The 19,685-nt window shown below is 27.7% G+C and overlaps 1 protein-coding gene across 1 annotated transcript in view; it reads right to left on the bottom strand.

The window, feature by feature from the left end:
* Window positions 1-435: 435 nt before the first annotated feature.
* LOC111627668 (small G protein signaling modulator 3 homolog) overlaps window positions 436-19,685 on the bottom strand; it is a 58,256-nt gene continuing 39,006 nt past the window's right edge. The window contains exons 9-20 of the mRNA XM_023371273.1: window positions 18,995-19,042; window positions 18,697-18,924; window positions 18,395-18,580; window positions 18,159-18,314; window positions 17,094-17,198; window positions 14,551-14,609; window positions 12,480-12,573; window positions 5,903-5,973; window positions 3,365-3,413; window positions 3,206-3,291; window positions 2,987-3,109; window positions 436-852 (exon numbers count right to left, since the gene is read on the bottom strand). Of these exons, the coding sequence (XP_023227041.1) occupies window positions 720-852; window positions 2,987-3,109; window positions 3,206-3,291; window positions 3,365-3,413; window positions 5,903-5,973; window positions 12,480-12,573; window positions 14,551-14,609; window positions 17,094-17,198; window positions 18,159-18,314; window positions 18,395-18,580; window positions 18,697-18,924; window positions 18,995-19,042 (1,338 nt within the window). The 3' untranslated portion in view covers window positions 436-719. The remainder of the gene's footprint in view (window positions 853-2,986; window positions 3,110-3,205; window positions 3,292-3,364; window positions 3,414-5,902; window positions 5,974-12,479; window positions 12,574-14,550; window positions 14,610-17,093; window positions 17,199-18,158; window positions 18,315-18,394; window positions 18,581-18,696; window positions 18,925-18,994; window positions 19,043-19,685) is intronic.

Genomic DNA, 19,685 nt, shown 5'->3' on the forward strand with positions numbered 1-19,685 from the left:
AAATTTCTTATTATTGTATACCTAACATTACTAAGTTAATTTCAGACTTTGCTTGGTTCCATAAGTGATTCTTCTCAAAATTTTACTGTAACTGTGACCTAGTCTAAAATATGATCAATTATTCTATTTCAATGAATTGAATTTGTCTGATATCATTAGAAAAACTTTTCTTACCAATAATTAATAAAATAGAATACTGAATTATTTTTAATACATGTAAATCTTATAATCTTTACATCTTAAACTATAATGAACAAGTATCTGTTCACTTAAAGAATTATTTACAGTAATGGTGGAGTTGTTTTGTCCAAAGAGTTTGAGTTACTTTTGCAGAATATTTTAAAAACTATTATTCTAAAACAGTTTTAAACAATTACTTTATTTACTATTGTACAATACATGAAGTTTAAATACATAAAAAATATATTNTATCAACTTGGTGAAAAACTTGAATTAAGTGAATACTAAGAAATTTGGCATAAATAAAAGTAAACAAGTTAAAATATTTTAAAATAAAATATAAATTTAAAATTTCCAATAACAAAAACCACTTAGAAAGAGGGAAAAAACACTTGTCATTTGTACCGTGAATGGAATGTTACCCTGACGAAAAGGAAAAATTTTTTGTAATTAATATTTCAGAGGAAATTAATGACGTTTTGTCAGTGAATCACACAAGGGTTATATTAGAGGTGATAAATCACCTCATCCTCCTCCTGTCACAAATCCCAAGAGAACAAATGGTGCTTGACTAGCATGTCCCGAACACCTTCTTTCAATGGCTGTGAAGGTTCATTTTTGATTGGTAGTTCCCAGTCTGGATTCAAATTAAAGGCAAATTGTGACAGTAATCTGAAAATAAAACTAAATTCATTAAATTAAAGTCCTTTCTAATTTTTATATTAGAAAATTTAAATACTGAATACAAGAAGAAAATAAGATTTTAAAATCTTTTAAAGGTATTATTTACGATATGAAACTGATTAAGAATTTGATGATGAAAACATATTAATTTTAGTAGCTATAATGTTGTAATTACTAACACTTAATTTTTTAAGTAGAATAAATTTAATCATCATCATCTTTTCAGTTTTACTGTTACCAATGTTAAAATTCAAAGTTCTACTAAAAATATGTCATAATGAAATTACAAACCTGATAAATTAATGAATTTACTCAATTTTTTCCATTCAGTTTGTTTTAGTTATTAAATAAGAAAGCCTATGATAATTTTTTGAAACAGTTCTAACCATATCATAGTTATAACATCTAACTATATGTAACATATTGTTAATTTCCTATCACAACATTCTTCAATAAAAATAACAGTTTCCTACTTTAAATATGGCTTATCAACTTTCCAGGTATATACATTTAATTGCTGAATATTCTGTTTGATTGTTATGCTCTTTTAATAATTTTATTATATGCCATAATATTTAGCTTAAAATCATCATAAGCATTTTCCATCACAAAAAGAGAAAAGTTGAAGTGAAAAAAAAGCACTAATTTACTTACTATGAAATAACATATTAAATTATAGTAAATTATTTTAAAGACTTTTAGAACTTCTTTCAAATACCATGCATAGCCAAGATTCATGAAATGAATTGTAATGTACAATTTGGCTTTATTGACAAAGTATCCTCCATAATTCACCTCAAACAATATGGAATTTTGATTGAATAGGTCTTACAAGTTAGTTAAACACAAACTTAACCAACACCTTAATATTCGCTGAGAAATTATTTTTATTAAACAAACGCTTTCGATCTATTCAATAGATCATCTTCAGGTTTAAATAGAATATTGCTTAAATAGAACAAGTTCAAAAATTCAAAAATACTGTTAGTCAATAACATATCAACTAATAAGAATAACCAATATAATGTAAATGATACAAAAAATGTAAAAATAAATAACATAATAATCTTAATAAATATTAATACTGTCTATCCTATCTAGACAGAATTTCCTTTAAAACATTCTAGGGTTTGTGCGCCTTTTGTAAGTTTTTAACTGCATATTTCCAAGCCATAGGAAGACCCTCTGCGTCCCTTGCGTTAATGCATTTTTCTTTAAGCTTGCTTCTGTAAATTTCTATCTTTTCAGCCGTTCTTGCCAAACTTGGAGAGTGTATCTGTTTTATGATTTCCGCTTCATTCCATCTAACGCAAGGGACGTGGAGGGTCTTCCTATGGCTTGGAAATATGCAGTTAAAAACTTACAAAAGGCGCACAAACCCTAGAATGTTTTAAAGGAAATTCTGTCTAGATAGGATAGACAGTATTAATATTTATTAAGATTATTATGTTATTTATTTTTACATTTTTTGTATCATTTACATTATATTGGTTATTCTTATTAGTTGATATGTTATTGACTAACAGTATTTTTGAATTTTTGAACTTGTTCTATTTAAGCAATATTCTATTTAAACCTGAAGATGATCTATTGAATAGATCGAAAGCGTTTGTTTAATAAAAATAATTTCTCAGCGAATATTAAGGTGTTGGTTAAGTTTGTGTTTAGTACTTCTGCTGGGTATGAGAGTGGTTTATAGGTCTTAGTTAATTGGGATTTTACTGATGTTTGTATATATCAATTTTAAAGACTGACTGTTATCATTGAGATAGTACATAGAGCCAATAAAATATTACAATTTAATAATACTATAAAAATGTTAAATAATTAAAGAGCAATAAAACAACAAAAATAATAAAAACGATATGCTAAAATTTTTACAAAATTTTAATACTAATTAAGAAATTAAATAAGTCTCTTACAAAATTGCAATATATTTGTGTTTTCTTTGATAGTTAATTAAAATTTAACATTTGAAACTGGTAATACTTAAATTACATTATATTTAAATGTATTTAAAATTATAATTACTAAAATACTAGATATTTAAGATTTGAATATCTAAAATTATTTGTTAATTTTTTTCAACTGGTTTTCATCTAAAATAATTTACTGTATATACCTTAATTCACATTTTATCTGGACCCAACCAGGACTATAGATGAAAGACCACACATGGTACCACTTCTGAACTACACTAACACACGAACAAAGTACTTCAAACCATAAGTGAAGAACTTGTTCACTGAAATAAAATTTTAAGTTATTATAATTATAACTTTTTTCAACAAAAAAATAATAAACATAAAAATATTGACATTCATTCAAGAAAGCTTCTTACTTGAGTCCAATGCATATAAGTGTTCTTAATTTTACATCCATTTGAGCATGGGCTACATCATGGGACAAATTAACAGCTTGCACTGACTAAATTTTATATAATATAATTATTAAAAGAACTTTATATAAAGGCATTAAAATTGAATTTATTTCTATATACCCTATATAAAATTTCTTCAGGAGTTAATACTTTTCCATCTTCATCGAGTCTGAAAAAATTAAACAAGAAGTGTTTTATAAAACATACATAATTAATTATATTAGTCCTTAAATATTTTTGTTTCTTTATTTTTATAATGTTACTGTACATTTCATATTATAATCAAAATAAGTGCTGCAGAATTGCATCACTTATTATGATTATAATATGAAATGAACTCCCACAAAGAAAATTAAAATCAAAAAATGATATTTTATTTTTATTACACAGTGTATAATAATATAATTAATATTAAAATTAATACAGTAGAGCGTCGATTTTCCAAAAGAATTCCAGTTGGCAAATTTAAATTTTCGCCAGTGCTGTGGCGCTTCAATCTTTGGCTATGTCTTGGGCTACTCAAATATTTTACGTTTTTGATACTAAATTAACTTCTGAAGTATAATTTTTTATTATTTTATATTTTTCAATATATTTATTTTGTTTGTACAAAACAAAAAAATAATTTTTAACGATACAATAGTCTTTGTTAAGCTTAACATCGACGAAAATTCAACGCAAAGCAACACGCAACGGAGAAAAATTTTGACATCGGTTACATTAAACTATTTTTTCGTACATAAATCAGTTATCCGGACAACCCCAGTCCCCAATTGATTCGGAAAATCGACGCTCTACTGTATTTTAATCAAAACCAGCACTCATCAAAATGACAAAAAATAAAATCAATTCTATTAGGGATGTTGCATTTCAAACTCTAGCAACAGGACTGTTAAACAGTGTAGTGCCATCTCCCACACCTCCCCTCATTCAACCATCATATCATATCTCATGATTCAACAAAATGCTTGAGACTACAATGTACAATGCAGTGTTGTTGCAAGCAGTATACACTGCATTCATAAAATATATACTTTTAATTTAATTAAGATAAATGAATTTAAGATTTGCTTTTTTTCATATTAATGTTTACAGGTCATGGAGTCTCTATACCAGTGCTCTGACTCAATAACTAATTCCTACCTTATGATCATACACTGTATACACTGCATTTATATAGTAACTGTTACTCAGCAATAGCATAACTAGGGAGGGTCCTCCTTAATTTGTAAATAAATAAATAAACCTGAAGTACAGAAAAAATTTTGGATGTATCAAACACACCCATACAAACATAAACAATATCTAAAAATTTGCTCTTCATCCATAACACTAGTGGTTAAATCTATAGGTACAGAAAGTTTAAAGACAGGGATATAGCTGAATTAATATATAAACAATATATGATTTTAAAAAATTGGAATAGCTAGAAACATCTAAAATTAATAAAATAAATTGTTCCATTAACAATTTTTACTCACATTATAAAAAAAAAAACTAAGAANTTGTTAAGCTTAACATCGACGAAAATTCAACGCAAAGCAACACGCAACGGAGAAAAATTTTGACATCGGTTACATTAAACTATTTTTTCGTACATAAATCAGTTATCCGGACAACCCCAGTCCCCAATTGATTCGGAAAATCGACGCTCTACTGTATTTTAATCAAAACCAGCACTCATCAAAATGACAAAAAATAAAATCAATTCTATTAGGGATGTTGCATTTCAAACTCTAGCAACAGGACTGTTAAACAGTGTAGTGCCATCTCCCACACCTCCCCTCATTCAACCATCATATCATATCTCATGATTCAACAAAATGCTTGAAACTACAATGTACAATGCAGTGTTGTTGCAAGCAGTATACACTGCATTCATAAAATATATACTTTTAATTTAATTAAGATAAATGAATTTAAGATTTGCTTTTTTTCATATTAATGTTTACAGGTCATGGAGTCTCTATACCAGTGCTCTGACTCAATAACTAATTCCTACCTTATGATCATACACTGTATACACTGCATTTATATAGTAACTGTTACTCAGCAATAGCATAACTAGGGAGGGTCCTCCTTAATTTGTAAATAAATAAATAAACCTGAAGTACAGAAAAAATTTTGGATGTATCAAACACACCCATACAAACATAAACAATATCTAAAAATTTGCTCTTCATCCATAACACTAGTGGTTAAATCTATAGGTACAGAAAGTTTAAAGACAGGGATATAGCTGAATTAATATATAAACAATATATGATTTTAAAAAATTGGAATAGCTAGAAACATCTAAAATTAATAAAATAAATTGTTCCATTAACAATTTTTACTCACATTATAAAAAAAAAAACTAAGAAATCAAACTGAAAGATTTCAACAAAAGAAATGACAAAACAATTTAGTGATAACAAAATTGTTCTTGTTTGCACTAATGTGTAAAACTTTTAATAACAAATTTATAAAAGAATAAAACAACTTTATGTTAAAAGGTATTTTATCAGATTATGTAACATTAAAAGAAAACTTTAAATAAAAATGATACTTTAATATTAAATCAATCATTTTATATATATATATATATAAAATGATTTATTTGTCATCAAAGCAGCATTTTAAAAACAGTTTTTATATTCATTGTAAAATTTAAATTACCTGAAAGTTTTGCATAAAACCAATCGAGAATATACGGAATTGAAATCCTTTTCTACTTCTTTATTAGCAACCTAAAATAAATGACAATAAAAATTTAAGATTATTTAACATTTTATTTAAAATAATTTTTAATCAATATCTAATATTAAATTTATATTTTTATATAATTAATGATCCTATCATTAATTACATATAACCTTAAAGATAAAGTAAAACATATCCAAAGAGTACACAAAATGCCACCTTATTGAAGTCAAACAAAAAATAATCATCAATTCTCTAGTACTTTTAAACCTGCTAAATCCACCACCAGGAGATAAAAGTTACAAAACTACACAAAATTCAAAAATAACAGAAATAAACATTCTTTAATGTCTTTTAACTTGAAAACAGGCACGTTTGACTTTTTATCATAGCATATTCATGTTATTTGCTCTTAACTCTAAGTCAAATTAAAGACTATTCAAGAACTGAATTTTAAACTGCCTTTTTAGTTCAATTATTTTTAAATTTCATGTGAATTTAAGAATTTTTGTTTAGTTTATTGTGAACTTTATACCCCTGATGAAGAACTTCAGAGATTCTAAAATATTAGTGAACTGATGGTCTCTCTCTTTTTGACTCCAGTAAAGCAATGTTTTTTGTTATTTAAAATCTGGAATGCTAATGGACATCAAAACAGAAAACATAAATGAAAAAGTATCAAATTTACTATTATGACAATAAAATCCAGATAAATATATTTCATCCAAATATAAAATAAGTTATCACAGATTATAATATAATTACAGTGAAACTTTGATCTATTGTTCCAATATCAGTTGTTTTCCCACATCTATTAGTTTTTTCCTTCAGTCCCAAACAAGGACCTATTTATATAATGTTAATTTTTCCTGTATTCTTCATTTCCTCATAGTTTGTCATCCCTCAATGTACATTCTGTATTTTAACTAAAAGAAAAATATTATCCTACATCAATCATTCTAGCCACAATAGAGGGTGCTAAATTGAGACACTAATTTTTATGTACTAATAATAAAAGTTTGCCATATTTAAAAGTTAAGTTAAAAGTTAAAAAGTTTCATATATGAACATTAGTTCATTAACCAAACTAAACCAATTCCCCAAATAGCTCTTCTTAATATACTGTATTTATATAATAGGATAATAAATTATAGTACTATACAGTAATACCTCAACTTACGCGAACCCAGAGTTATGCGATTTTCAAATCTTGTCGATTCGACTTTTGTTTCAGCGCCACGCAACTCTGGATTACTCACTCCCCCCACACTATTGTTCTGCTTACATGTTCGGACGTGTCGCACGGAATCGACATATAACTACAATTTATTTTGTTATTTATTTCTGTGTTTGTTATATCTACAGAGACTCGAGAGACTCTACTAAGTCATCTAAATAAAGCCGAACTGATTCTTCTGCATCAAATAAGAAAAGAAAAACTTTATCTTTGGAATGTAAAGTTAACATTACTAAAAACTTTGATACAAAAATGAAAATTTGTGAATTGGCAAAGAAGTTTGATCTACCAGAATCGACGGTCAGAACAATTATAAAAGGTAAAGAAAAAATTCTCGAAGCTGCGAAAAATGCTCAATCTTTAAATTCAAGCATCATTTGTAAATGTCACGGTATTATCCCTGAGATGGAAACAATGTTAAAATTATGGTGTGATAATCAAGTAAATGTGAAAAATTGTATGATAATATAATTTGTTATACATATGTATTATCTAAGATTTTATTAAACATTTTTTTCTAAATTATTGTTTTCTTTAGTTTCCAGCCCAAATTAAAAATTATTTGTATGTATATATTACAGTAGAGCATCGATTATCGACTCAATTGGGGACTGGGGTTGGTCGGATAATTGAAAAGTTGGATAACTGAAAAGTATGAAAAAATCCATTATTAGTGTAGTATATTATTATATCCCATGTACTTAGTATATCAGTATATTGCTATTAACCTACTTTGTGTTGAATTTTCCTCCATGTTAAGCCTAACAAAAATTTTTTTAAAATAATAATTGCCGGTATTGTATCGTTAAAAATTATTTTTAAATTATTTTATTGCTCACAAAACAAACAACCACTCATAATTACAAAATTAAGCCTCGTTTAAATACTTGCCTCACTTTCATGGTCGAGCCTTGTTGCCAGCTAAAACATGTAAAAGTACTATTAAAGTAGCCAAGACAGGCAAATATTGTAGCGCCACATCACTAGCGGACATTTGAATTTGCTGACTAGAACGTGGTCGGTTAACCGAGATGACGGTTAATCGGGGGACGGATAATCGATGCTCTACTGTATATGCAAAATTATACTCTGACTTATGTGAATTTGACTTATGTAGTTATTCGCTCGGTCCCACCTATCGTGTTAGAAGTTCCCAGTGAAACTTCTGCAGTGTACTGTAGTCAAAACAATCTTGGTAACATGTGAGTGGGCATTATCCTGCAACAAAATGATGCTGTCTGTCAACATTCCTGGGTGTTTGGATTTGTTGGCACGATTCAATTTTTGCAAAGTTTCTATGTACTGCTGTGCATTAATTGTGGCGCCGTGTTCCAGAAAGTCAACAAGTAGCGGACCTCCATAGTGATGGTGGATATACACACGACTCGCTGACCTCACTTCAAGCACATCTAACAGACAAATGGCACAGTGGTGAACATTCACACTGTTCCTTCCTGATTCCCAATAGAGGGCACTTCTATATACTACCTACCTGCATTACCAACTTCCGTGCCACACTTGTTATATAGTCTGTCTCATTTTCATTTGACTGCCCCTAATATTTTATTTTACTGTACATATTGGGTGCATTTTCTGGTAAAACACTTAACTGTCTTTTAACAAAGTGGCTTTAAGTTATTTCCATTTTAAGTTAGCTGCTGCAGCACTAGTGCAGAGAGGTTCCGAGCACTAAAAACAGAAGTTAAGATGGCTACCACCATAAATTATATGCATATTACATACTTAGAAGATTGTGACTTACAAAAATACATTTTGAACTGGTTATCAGAAAAATTAAAAATGCACTTTTCCACCTGATCTTCTATACCAACATAGAGGTCTTCAGATTTATTAGTAATGGTAAATGCACATGTTATACTGTTGTTGTTTACCATACAAATAATGTATTTTTACACAAAATCAAATTTTTCTGATCAGTTGACTCCAATATATCAATACATTAAATATTCTTACCAAAAGAAAATAGAACAAATTACAGTATTCTTAACAATTTTTAAAAATGTAGAATAAATGCACATTCTTGTGCAAGTGCCATATCATTTAGTATTACAGAAAGCCATCATATAGGCATATCACTGAAAAATATATATTTTATATGATATGAGATAAACAATAAAAACATTGATGTCATAAATTTCTCATGTCAATTGTTTTACTGCATCAGTCATTTTTTCCCAAAGATGATAGATTGAGGTTTCACTGTATTAAAATAATAATAATAATATATTTCAGGAATCACCACTTTTTTCTGAGAAACGCCATATGACTTATAAGAGATAAGTTTGAGGGCCAAGTACAAAAGATATAATAAAGATAAGCTATTTTTGAATAACAACAAACCTAAATCAATGTGAAATTTGCAACTGCTTTTTTGAATCAATAACTGAGGATAAATTTTTTGATATACAATTTTAAAAACTGTCTTTAGATATTTGTTGTACACTGATATTCAATATTTTGATTGTATATATGTATGTATATATATTATATATGGGGTCACTAAATTAAGACTAAATATGGCTCCTGAAGCATATTTTTCTGCCTGCCCAGCTTGTTTTCATTGATGTTTTAATGTTTGAACTAGTTTGAATGTTGATGATAAAACATAAACATTCAAACTAGTTCAAATCATATAAATTTTTGAAAAGTCAATTAGAATTAATAGACATTGCTTTAAATAATTTTTATAAAAATACATTTAAAGAAAGGAGTATTTGTTAAATTTTTACAAATTTCTGCCAGAAAAAAAATTTTATAAAGTCTTAAGAAATTTGCAGTGAGGATATTTTCTATTTTTTGTTTCTGTGTACTTTTACGAAAAAACTTTTTTGAAAATGAAATATATATATTTATTTATTTAGCAGGCAGGCAGAAAAATATGCTTCAGGAGCCATATTTAGTCTTAATTTAGTGACCCCATATATAATATATATACATACATATATACAATCAAAATATTGAATATCAGTGTACAACAAATATCTAAAGACAGTTTTTAAAATTGTATATCAAAAAATTTATCCTCAGTTATTGATTCAAAAAAGCAGTTGCAAATTTCACATTGATTTAGGTTTGTTGTTATTCAAAAATAGCTTATCTTTATTATATCTTTTGTACTTGGCCCTCAAACTTATCTCTTATAAGTCATATGGCGTTTCTCAGAAAAAAGTGGTGATTCCTGAAATATATTATTATTATTATTTTAATACAGTGAAACCTCAATCTATCATCTTTGGGAAAAAATGACTGATGCAGTAAAACAATTGACATGAGAAATTTATGACATCAATGTTTTTATTGTTTATCTCATATCATATAAAATATATATTTTTCAGTGATATGCCTATATGATGGCTTTCTGTAATACTAAATGATATGGCACTTGCACAAGAATGTGCATTTATTCTACATTTTTAAAAATTGTTAAGAATACTGTAATTTGTTCTATTTTCTTTTGGTAAGAATATTTAATGTATTGATATATTGGAGTCAACTGATCAGAAAAATTTGATTTTGTGTAAAAATACATTATTTGTATGGTAAACAACAACAGTATAACATGTGCATTTACCATTACTAATAAATCTGAAGACCTCTATGTTGGTATAGAAGATCAGGTGGAAAAGTGCATTTTTAATTTTTCTGATAACCAGTTCAAAATGTATTTTTGTAAGTCACAATCTTCTAAGTATGTAATATGCATATAATTTATGGTGGTAGCCATCTTAACTTCTGTTTTTAGTGCTCGGAACCTCTCTGCACTAGTGCTGCAGCAGCTAACTTAAAATGGAAATAACTTAAAGCCACTTTGTTAAAAGACAGTTAAGTGTTTTACCAGAAAATGCACCCAATATGTACAGTAAAATAAAATATTAGGGGCAGTCAAATGAAAATGAGACAGACTATATAACAAGTGTGGCACGGAAGTTGGTAATGCAGGTAGGTAGTATATAGAAGTGCCCTCTATTGGGAATCAGGAAGGAACAGTGTGAATGTTCACCACTGTGCCATTTGTCTGTTAGATGTGCTTGAAGTGAGGTCAGCGAGTCGTGTGTATATCCATCATCACTATGGAGGTCCGCTACTTGTTGACTTTCTGGAACACGGCGCCACAATTAATGCACAGCAGTACATAGAAACTTTGCAAAAATTGAATCGNTGAAACTGAATTTATGAAACTGTTGTTATTAACATCAAATGCTAGCAATATAATTAAAAATAGCTTTAACAATTTGTCATAAATGCAATTATGAAAGCCATCATTAAACATTGAATTGCCAACAATGACTTAACAAATGCACTATATTCTATTACAAAAACAGTAATTTTTTCCATGTAATGCTAAAATAATTATACCTGTTTACTACGTTCATCTAGTAATTCTACAAATTTTGCAGGAAACCATCCTCTCAATCCATTAAGTTCTCCAATCCAACAATGCTCATCTTTCTGACTAATAATCTACATAAGAAAAGAAAAAATATATACACATTTAAATTATCCATTTATTAGAATTCATTTTTAAATCAAAAGTTATATCTGTATTATAAATACTTTAATATAATATAACATCAATTTGAAATATTATTAAAAATTTTATTTGAAGAAGTATATCTTCTAAAACTGATGCTTAATATAGAGCAGATAACAATCATATCAGTTTTTGTGGAAAATAGATAAACACAAGTCCTTATATTACAACACCTGTTGCATACCATCCTATAGTAACATTGTGTTAGTAGTAGTAGACATAGTTTGTATAAGCTGACAGACTGCAAAAAACTTTATTTACTTCACAATTAATTCATTAAACAACAAGTATGTTACTGTTTGTACTGTAAACAAAATAAAAACGTCTGTATTAAAACTAAAAATTAAGACATCCAAGTTTAGGCAACAAATAGAAGGTACTATTTAAACTCCTGTAAACACATCAAATTGTAACAAACACGGCTGAAGAGGAACAGATAGACTGTCTGAAATGCATACCATAGTTATAATAAAACTGTGTTCACCCATATCCATGTGGTTACTCCAACAACTTCAATAGTGTGTTATAAGTCCTCCATAGAGCCAAAACTTAGAACTCATATATTCAAATCAATTTTGTAATTAAAAATTAGAGAAAATTCTTTTCAATTAAGAAAAGTGTCTGTAGTAAGAGTATAGTATGTTATGGGCAGGCAGAAAAATATGCTTCAGGAGCCATATTTAGTCTTAATTTAGTGACCCTTATACACTTTCATAACGATAAATAATGTTAATGTTAATAAAATATGTTATATTCTTAGTTACCTCTTCAATAAATAACCATGGATGACAAGGTCCATTCAATATAGAAGATCTCTTCATACCATGTTCTAAGACAGCTTTGATTGCTGGACATAACCTTCAACAGTAAATAATAATATATTATATAATTTGTAAAATAATTTATACCTTTATTACTTATTGTCTATCACATATCTTAAGATATATTTTTTACTAAAACATACTTGTTTTTTTAAATTTCATTAGATTCAAATTTCTTATTATTGTATACCTAACATTACTAAGTTAATTTCAGACTTTGCTTGGTTCCATAAGTGATTCTTCTCAAAATTTTACTGTAACTGTGACCTAGTCTAAAATATGATCAATTATTCTATTTCAATGAATTGAATTTGTCTGATATCATTAGAAAAACTTTTCTTACCAATAATTAATAAAATAGAATACTGAATTATTTTTAATACATGTAAATCTTATAATCTTTACATCTTAAACTATAATGAACAAGTATCTGTTCACTTAAAGAATTATTTACAGTAATGGTGGAGTTGTTTTGTCCAAAGAGTTTGAGTTACTTTTGCAGAATATTTTAAAAACTATTATTCTAAAACAGTTTTAAACAATTACTTTATTTACTATTGTACAATACATGAAGTTTAAATACATAAAAAATATATTTAAACTCCATATATTGTACAAGAATTTGGATTTGTTGGCACGATTCAATTTTTGCAAAGTTTCTATGTACTGCTGTGCATTAATTGTGGCGCCGTGTTCCAGAAAGTCAACAAGTAGCGGACCTCCATAGTGATGGTGGATATACACACGACTCGCTGACCTCACTTCAAGCACATCTAACAGACAAATGGCACAGTGGTGAACATTCACACTGTTCCTTCCTGATTCCCAATAGAGGGCACTTCTATATACTACCTACCTGCATTACCAACTTCCGTGCNAAAACTTAAAAATTAAAGAAATAATTTGCAGAGTTAATATCAAAATTTAACAAATATGTTATAAATATAACTATTAATTAAATTACGTTATGAAAATATAATAAACATTATAGATACTTTATGAAATATTGATAAGAACGTCTAATTTCAAACAGGCTGCTTAGTTAAGGCAGCCAAAAACAAATAAATATATATATAAATAAACAAAAATATATATAAAACTATGAGATTAACTACAAGACAGACATTATCTCAAACTGTATTAAACACATAACTATCTTAAACATACAACATATAATGCTTAATTTACCAGAAAATTTTATTCCTAAAGTTTTAATTAAATTTAATTTAAAAAATTTTTGGTTGCCTTAATTAAGCAGCATATTTGTGTGTTTGAAATTTGATTATTTATATACTGTATATAGGGATGTAGCCACACAGGTCAGCAAGAGGCAGGGTTTCCCATATTAATAATCTGTCACTCTTCACTGTCTACCAACTAACCTCCACTACCATCCAAAGTTTAAAAATAAACAGCAAGAAAAAAAAAAGTCACAAGCAATTGACCACTAGATAAAACAAAAAACACACATCACATTCAAATACTAGGTTACATGAACAGCCACAAAATAAAGAGTAAAATTTAATATTTGTTCAGTATTTTCTTTTTTTTAATTCAGCACTGTTGTATGCATCACTGGTTTGCATATGGCTTGCATAAAATCTGCAAAGAGCTGTCATATCATGTGGTAGTTCCTTGCACAATAATGTGATACTAATGATTGTAGTGTATTGAATTTTTACAGTAGTCTGTGCTAAGTGTACACAAGCAACATCAGCCAAGTGGGTGATCCACACTTTTATTTCTGGCTACATCCATGTATATATTATATACATATATATATATAAGTACAGTACAAATAACACAATAAATTTATACCACATTCTATTTATTACATTTACAACTACATATGTAAATTACTGTATAATTTAAGATATATACATGTCAATTAATGTTATATAGGAAATTTGTCTTTATTTTTTTATAACAGTTTAATTTTCAATCTCTTATAATATATATCAAACAAATACCAATAAATAAAANGTATTTCAATTTTACTAAAATTGTCACTTACGTTCCACGCACTAAATCTGTAATTGCTTCAGAAACAGAATCATCACCGGCACTGGAATACTAAAAATTTGTTTTAAGTAATTTACTGTACTACATAAATATATTTCTAAGAATTAAATCAAATTAATTAATAAAATATTTACTCTAACAACATAAACACACAGCTTTCATTTTTTTATGTGTGTTTGAAATAAAGATGTCTATTATATAAATGATCTTATTGCATTTGTCAATGAGAGTGATGGCTCAGATCTATTGTGATGAACTGTTTTCTCTGTGATTATGGCTCTGTCATTGTATATTTTCTGTGTCATTTTTTAATACTGTTGGTGGAGTATATTTGTAGTTATGGTACCTGGATGTTTAATAATCGGTATTTGTGTACAAGCTCTTAGTGTATTATATTTGCTATTTGATTATGCCTATGGTATTATTATTATTATGTTGGGCTTAGTGGGTTATACTCGGTTCACACCGGTGGCTGTGTACTATGCTGGACCAGAGTCAAGACATAGCAACCAAAACAAAACTAAAATTAAATAAGTGTGTCAGTGTGTGTGTCTGTATTCAGGAATTTCCTAACAATGTGGCATGTATTCAATATAGTGGCCTTCTGTAGTGTGATGTATGTATTTCTACTCAATTGTAATGTTCCCAGGCTTTTGTGTAGCGNTAATTTTCAATCTCTTATAATATATATCAAACAAATACCAATAAATAAAATATGCCTTGAAGTAACATTAAAATCATACTAGAGATACTACGATTGGTAGTATATTTTTATTTATGTAGACTTTATTTGTCAAGGTCTAATTAAAGGTTTATAAAGCTGAAATATGATATTTGCTTTAATTTGTTTATGATAAATAACCACTTCCATAAAAGTATATGTTATTAAATGATCTATAAAAAGAAATAACATTTTGAAATGTCAAAATTACTTCTTTAATTCATCAAACAAATAAATTTAATGCCAAAAGACAGTACAATTTCTTATGTAAACTATAATTTTTGATTTAATAAAAGATAAAGAAGTGATTTAAATTATTTGAATGATATTTTTTAAAAATTATCTTAAAAGCAATTTTAATATTTTATAAAGTATTTTTTTAGTTATCTAAAGAAATATCTTACAAGTTAGTAAGACAGACTGAAATGTTACAAGAAAAATTATTTCTATTATTTGAAATTATACACACAAAACTCATTAGTAATATGAAAATTATTAAATAAAGTTTCTATGAAAAGATAAGGTATGTTAGTTTACAAACATCCTACTTTCATTTTTAGCATTCCTAGAGTAATTTGGAAGAGAAAAAGAGAGCCTTCATAGAAGAACATATCCCAGATGCGAAGAAGGATCTTCATGTGCACTACATTGGCAAATAGGGTTAGAAACCACTGTAGTGTTATTAGTGATAATTCTGTAATTAAATTATTAACAGAAATTTAGTTATTATACAAGAAGAATCCTTAAATTATTAATAAATTTTCTAAAATTTAAATAATATGAAAAAATTTATTTATACTCCAAAAATAAATTATTTAAAGTGATAAAATGCTAAAACAAATATATAAATCATTATTATTATTGTGTTGGATTTAGTGAGTTATACTCGGTACACACCGGTGTACTATGCCGGACCAGAGTCAAGGCATAGCAACCAAAACAAAACTAAAATTAAATAAGTGTGTCAGTGTCAGTGTCTGTATTAAGGAATTTCCTAACAATATGGCATGTATTCAATATAGTGGCCTTCTGTAGTGTGATGTATGTATTTCTACTCAATTGTAATGTTCCCAGGCTTTTGTGTAGCATGTGTGGTATCACACCTGTACAGGAGAGAACGACAGGTACAATAAGCACCCTATCCATCCTCCACAGATGCCTTATTTCCTGGGCGAGTTCTGTGTACTTGCTAATTTTTTCAGTGCATGTGTTTTGTACATTGTGAGTGTTTGGAATGGCTATGTCTATAATGTATGTGATTTTATTGTGTTTGTCAATGAGTGTGATGTCTGGTCTGTTGTGGTAAATTGTTTTATCTGTGATTATGGCTCTGTCGTAGTACATTTTGTGCGTGTTGTTTTCCAATACTGTCTGTGGAATATACTTGTAGTATGGTTTGTGAATTTGTGTTTGTTTGCAAGCTCTTGGTGTATTATATTTGCTACTTGATTATGTCTGTGTAAATAATCTGTCTGTTCCAAGAGTTTGCACCCAGAAGTGGTGTGTTGTATAGTTTCTGGCATGATGTAACATTTTCTGCATGTGTCATTTGTGAGTGTTGTATCTTTGAGTAAGTGTTTTCTGTAGTTTTTAGTATTTATTATTATTATTATTAATTGAAACTGAATTTATGAAACTGTTGTTATTAACATCAAATGCTAGCAATATAATTAAAAATAGCTTTAACAATTTGTCATAAATGCAATTATGAAAGCCATCATTAAACATTGAATTGCCAACAATGACTTAACAAATGCACTATATTCTATTACAAAAACAGTAATTTTTTCCATGTAATGCTAAAATAATTATACCTGTTTACTACGTTCATCTAGTAATTCTACAAATTTTGCAGGAAACCATCCTCTCAATCCATTAAGTTCTCCAATCCAACAATGCTCATCTTTCTGACTAATAATCTACATAAGAAAAGAAAAAATATATACACATTTAAATTATCCATTTATTAGAATTCATTTTTAAATCAAAAGTTATATCTGTATTATAAATACTTTAATATAATATAACATCAATTTGAAATATTATTAAAAATTTTATTTGAAGAAGTATATCTTCTAAAACTGATGCTTAATATAGAGCAGATAACAATCATATCAGTTTTTGTGGAAAATAGATAAACACAAGTCCTTATATTACAACACCTGTTGCATACCATCCTATAGTAACATTGTGTTAGTAGTAGTAGACATAGTTTGTATAAGCTGACAGACTGCAAAAAACTTTATTTACTTCACAATTAATTCATTAAACAACAAGTATGTTACTGTTTGTACTGTAAACAAAATAAAAACGTCTGTATTAAAACTAAAAATTAAGACATCCAAGTTTAGGCAACAAATAGAAGGTACTATTTAAACTCCTGTAAACACATCAAATTGTAACAAACACGGCTGAAGAGGAACAGATAGACTGTCTGAAATGCATACCATAGTTATAATAAAACTGTGTTCACCCATATCCATGTGGTTACTCCAACAACTTCAATAGTGTGTTATAAGTCCTCCATAGAGCCAAAACTTAGAACTCATATATTCAAATCAATTTTGTAATTAAAAATTAGAGAAAATTCTTTTCAATTAAGAAAAGTGTCTGTAGTAAGAGTATAGTATGTTATTGTTTTATTTATTTCTAATTTTACTCAAATTTATTTAGAGAAATTTTATATATTATTTTATATATTTCAGAATATAATTTCATAATTTACATATATAAAATTATCAAAATAATTTCTATTTATGTAAGTCAAATTATTTTTTCTTATGTCAATTAGAAACTGAAAACATGGATGCATGTCTATAGATTTTTTTATATTTAAAGCATATATGTTTTTATTATAAAAAAATAATTTATATACTTACTGTTATAATGTCATTTTTACGAAAACCTAATTCATCATCATCATGTCTTTCAAAATCTAATAGGGCTTTGGCACGTCTTCGACGATTTCTAGATACATTAACAAATACTTCATGATCTCTAGCATGTCCATCCATTGAATAATCAGCAATAAGATTCTGTAAAAAAATATTTACCAATATTTTAATAATATAATTTTTTTCATATTGTTTCAGTTATTTTAAAAAAATTTTCATACAACTTTAATTTTGGGATCAACAGATTGAAAATGACGAGCAACTTGCAATATAGCTTCTCGTAAATCTACAAGAATTTCAGTTTGTCGAATATTTTTACTACGAATGTCCTCATCAGTTTCTCCATCTCCAAATATTATTAATTGAAATACTGATTTTGATCGTTTTAATTGACGTCGATTCAAATGCTATAAAAACAGACATAAAAATTTTATACAATAAATTAAAATAAAAAAATAATCCTAAATATATGAACTTAAGTATAAAATTTATATATGATTTTACAAATAATCAATAAACATACTTGTTTTGGTAAATTTTTTGCACTTTCTGGGTTCAATAATGCTCCCTGATCTGCCATTAAATATGCTAAATGTTTTCTTCTATGAGTTTCAATAACTGTATCAGTAAGAGATGAAGCTAAACGTGAAGATATTTCAAATAACTGTTCTACATCTTCAACATCTCCAGGTATGTCAGAAAGAGCATTAAATATTTGTGCTGAATTTTCTAGTTGTTTTAAATCTGATTCCTGGTATAAATTATAAAAAATACTTATCATACTTCAATTTTACTAAAATTGTCACTTACGTTCCACGCACTAAATCTGTAATTGCTTCAGAAACAGAATCATCACCGGCACTGGAATACTAAAAATTTGTTTTAAGTAATTTACTGTACTACATAAATATATTTCTAAGAATTAAATCAAATTAATTAATAAAATATTTACTCTAACAACATAAACACACAGCTTTCATTTTTTTATGTGTGTTTGAAATAAAGATGTCTATTATATAAATGATCTTATTGCATTTGTCAATGAGAGTGATGGCTCAGATCTATTGTGATGAACTGTTTTCTCTGTGATTATGGCTCTGTCATTGTATATTTTCTGTGTCATTTTTTAATACTGTTGGTGGAGTATATTTGTAGTTATGGTACCTGGATGTTTAATAATCGGTATTTGTGTACAAGCTCTTAGTGTATTATATTTGCTATTTGATTATGCCTATGGTATTATTATTATTATGTTGGGCTTAGTGGGTTATACTCGGTTCACACCGGTGGCTGTGTACTATGCTGGACCAGAGTCAAGACATAGCAACCAAAACAAAACTAAAATTAAATAAGTGTGTCAGTGTGTGTGTCTGTATTCAGGAATTTCCTAACAATGTGGCATGTATTCAATATAGTGGCCTTCTGTAGTGTGATGTATGTATTTCTACTCAATTGTAATGTTCCCAGGCTTTTGTGTAGCGTGTGTGGTATCACACCTGTACAGGAGAGAAC

The sequence above is a fragment of the Centruroides sculpturatus genome, unplaced genomic scaffold (assembly GCF_000671375.1).
Source record: "Centruroides sculpturatus isolate CEXI.00-Female unplaced genomic scaffold, Cexi_2.0 scaffold255, whole genome shotgun sequence".
NCBI classification, from domain to species: domain Eukaryota; kingdom Metazoa; phylum Arthropoda; class Arachnida; order Scorpiones; family Buthidae; genus Centruroides; species Centruroides sculpturatus.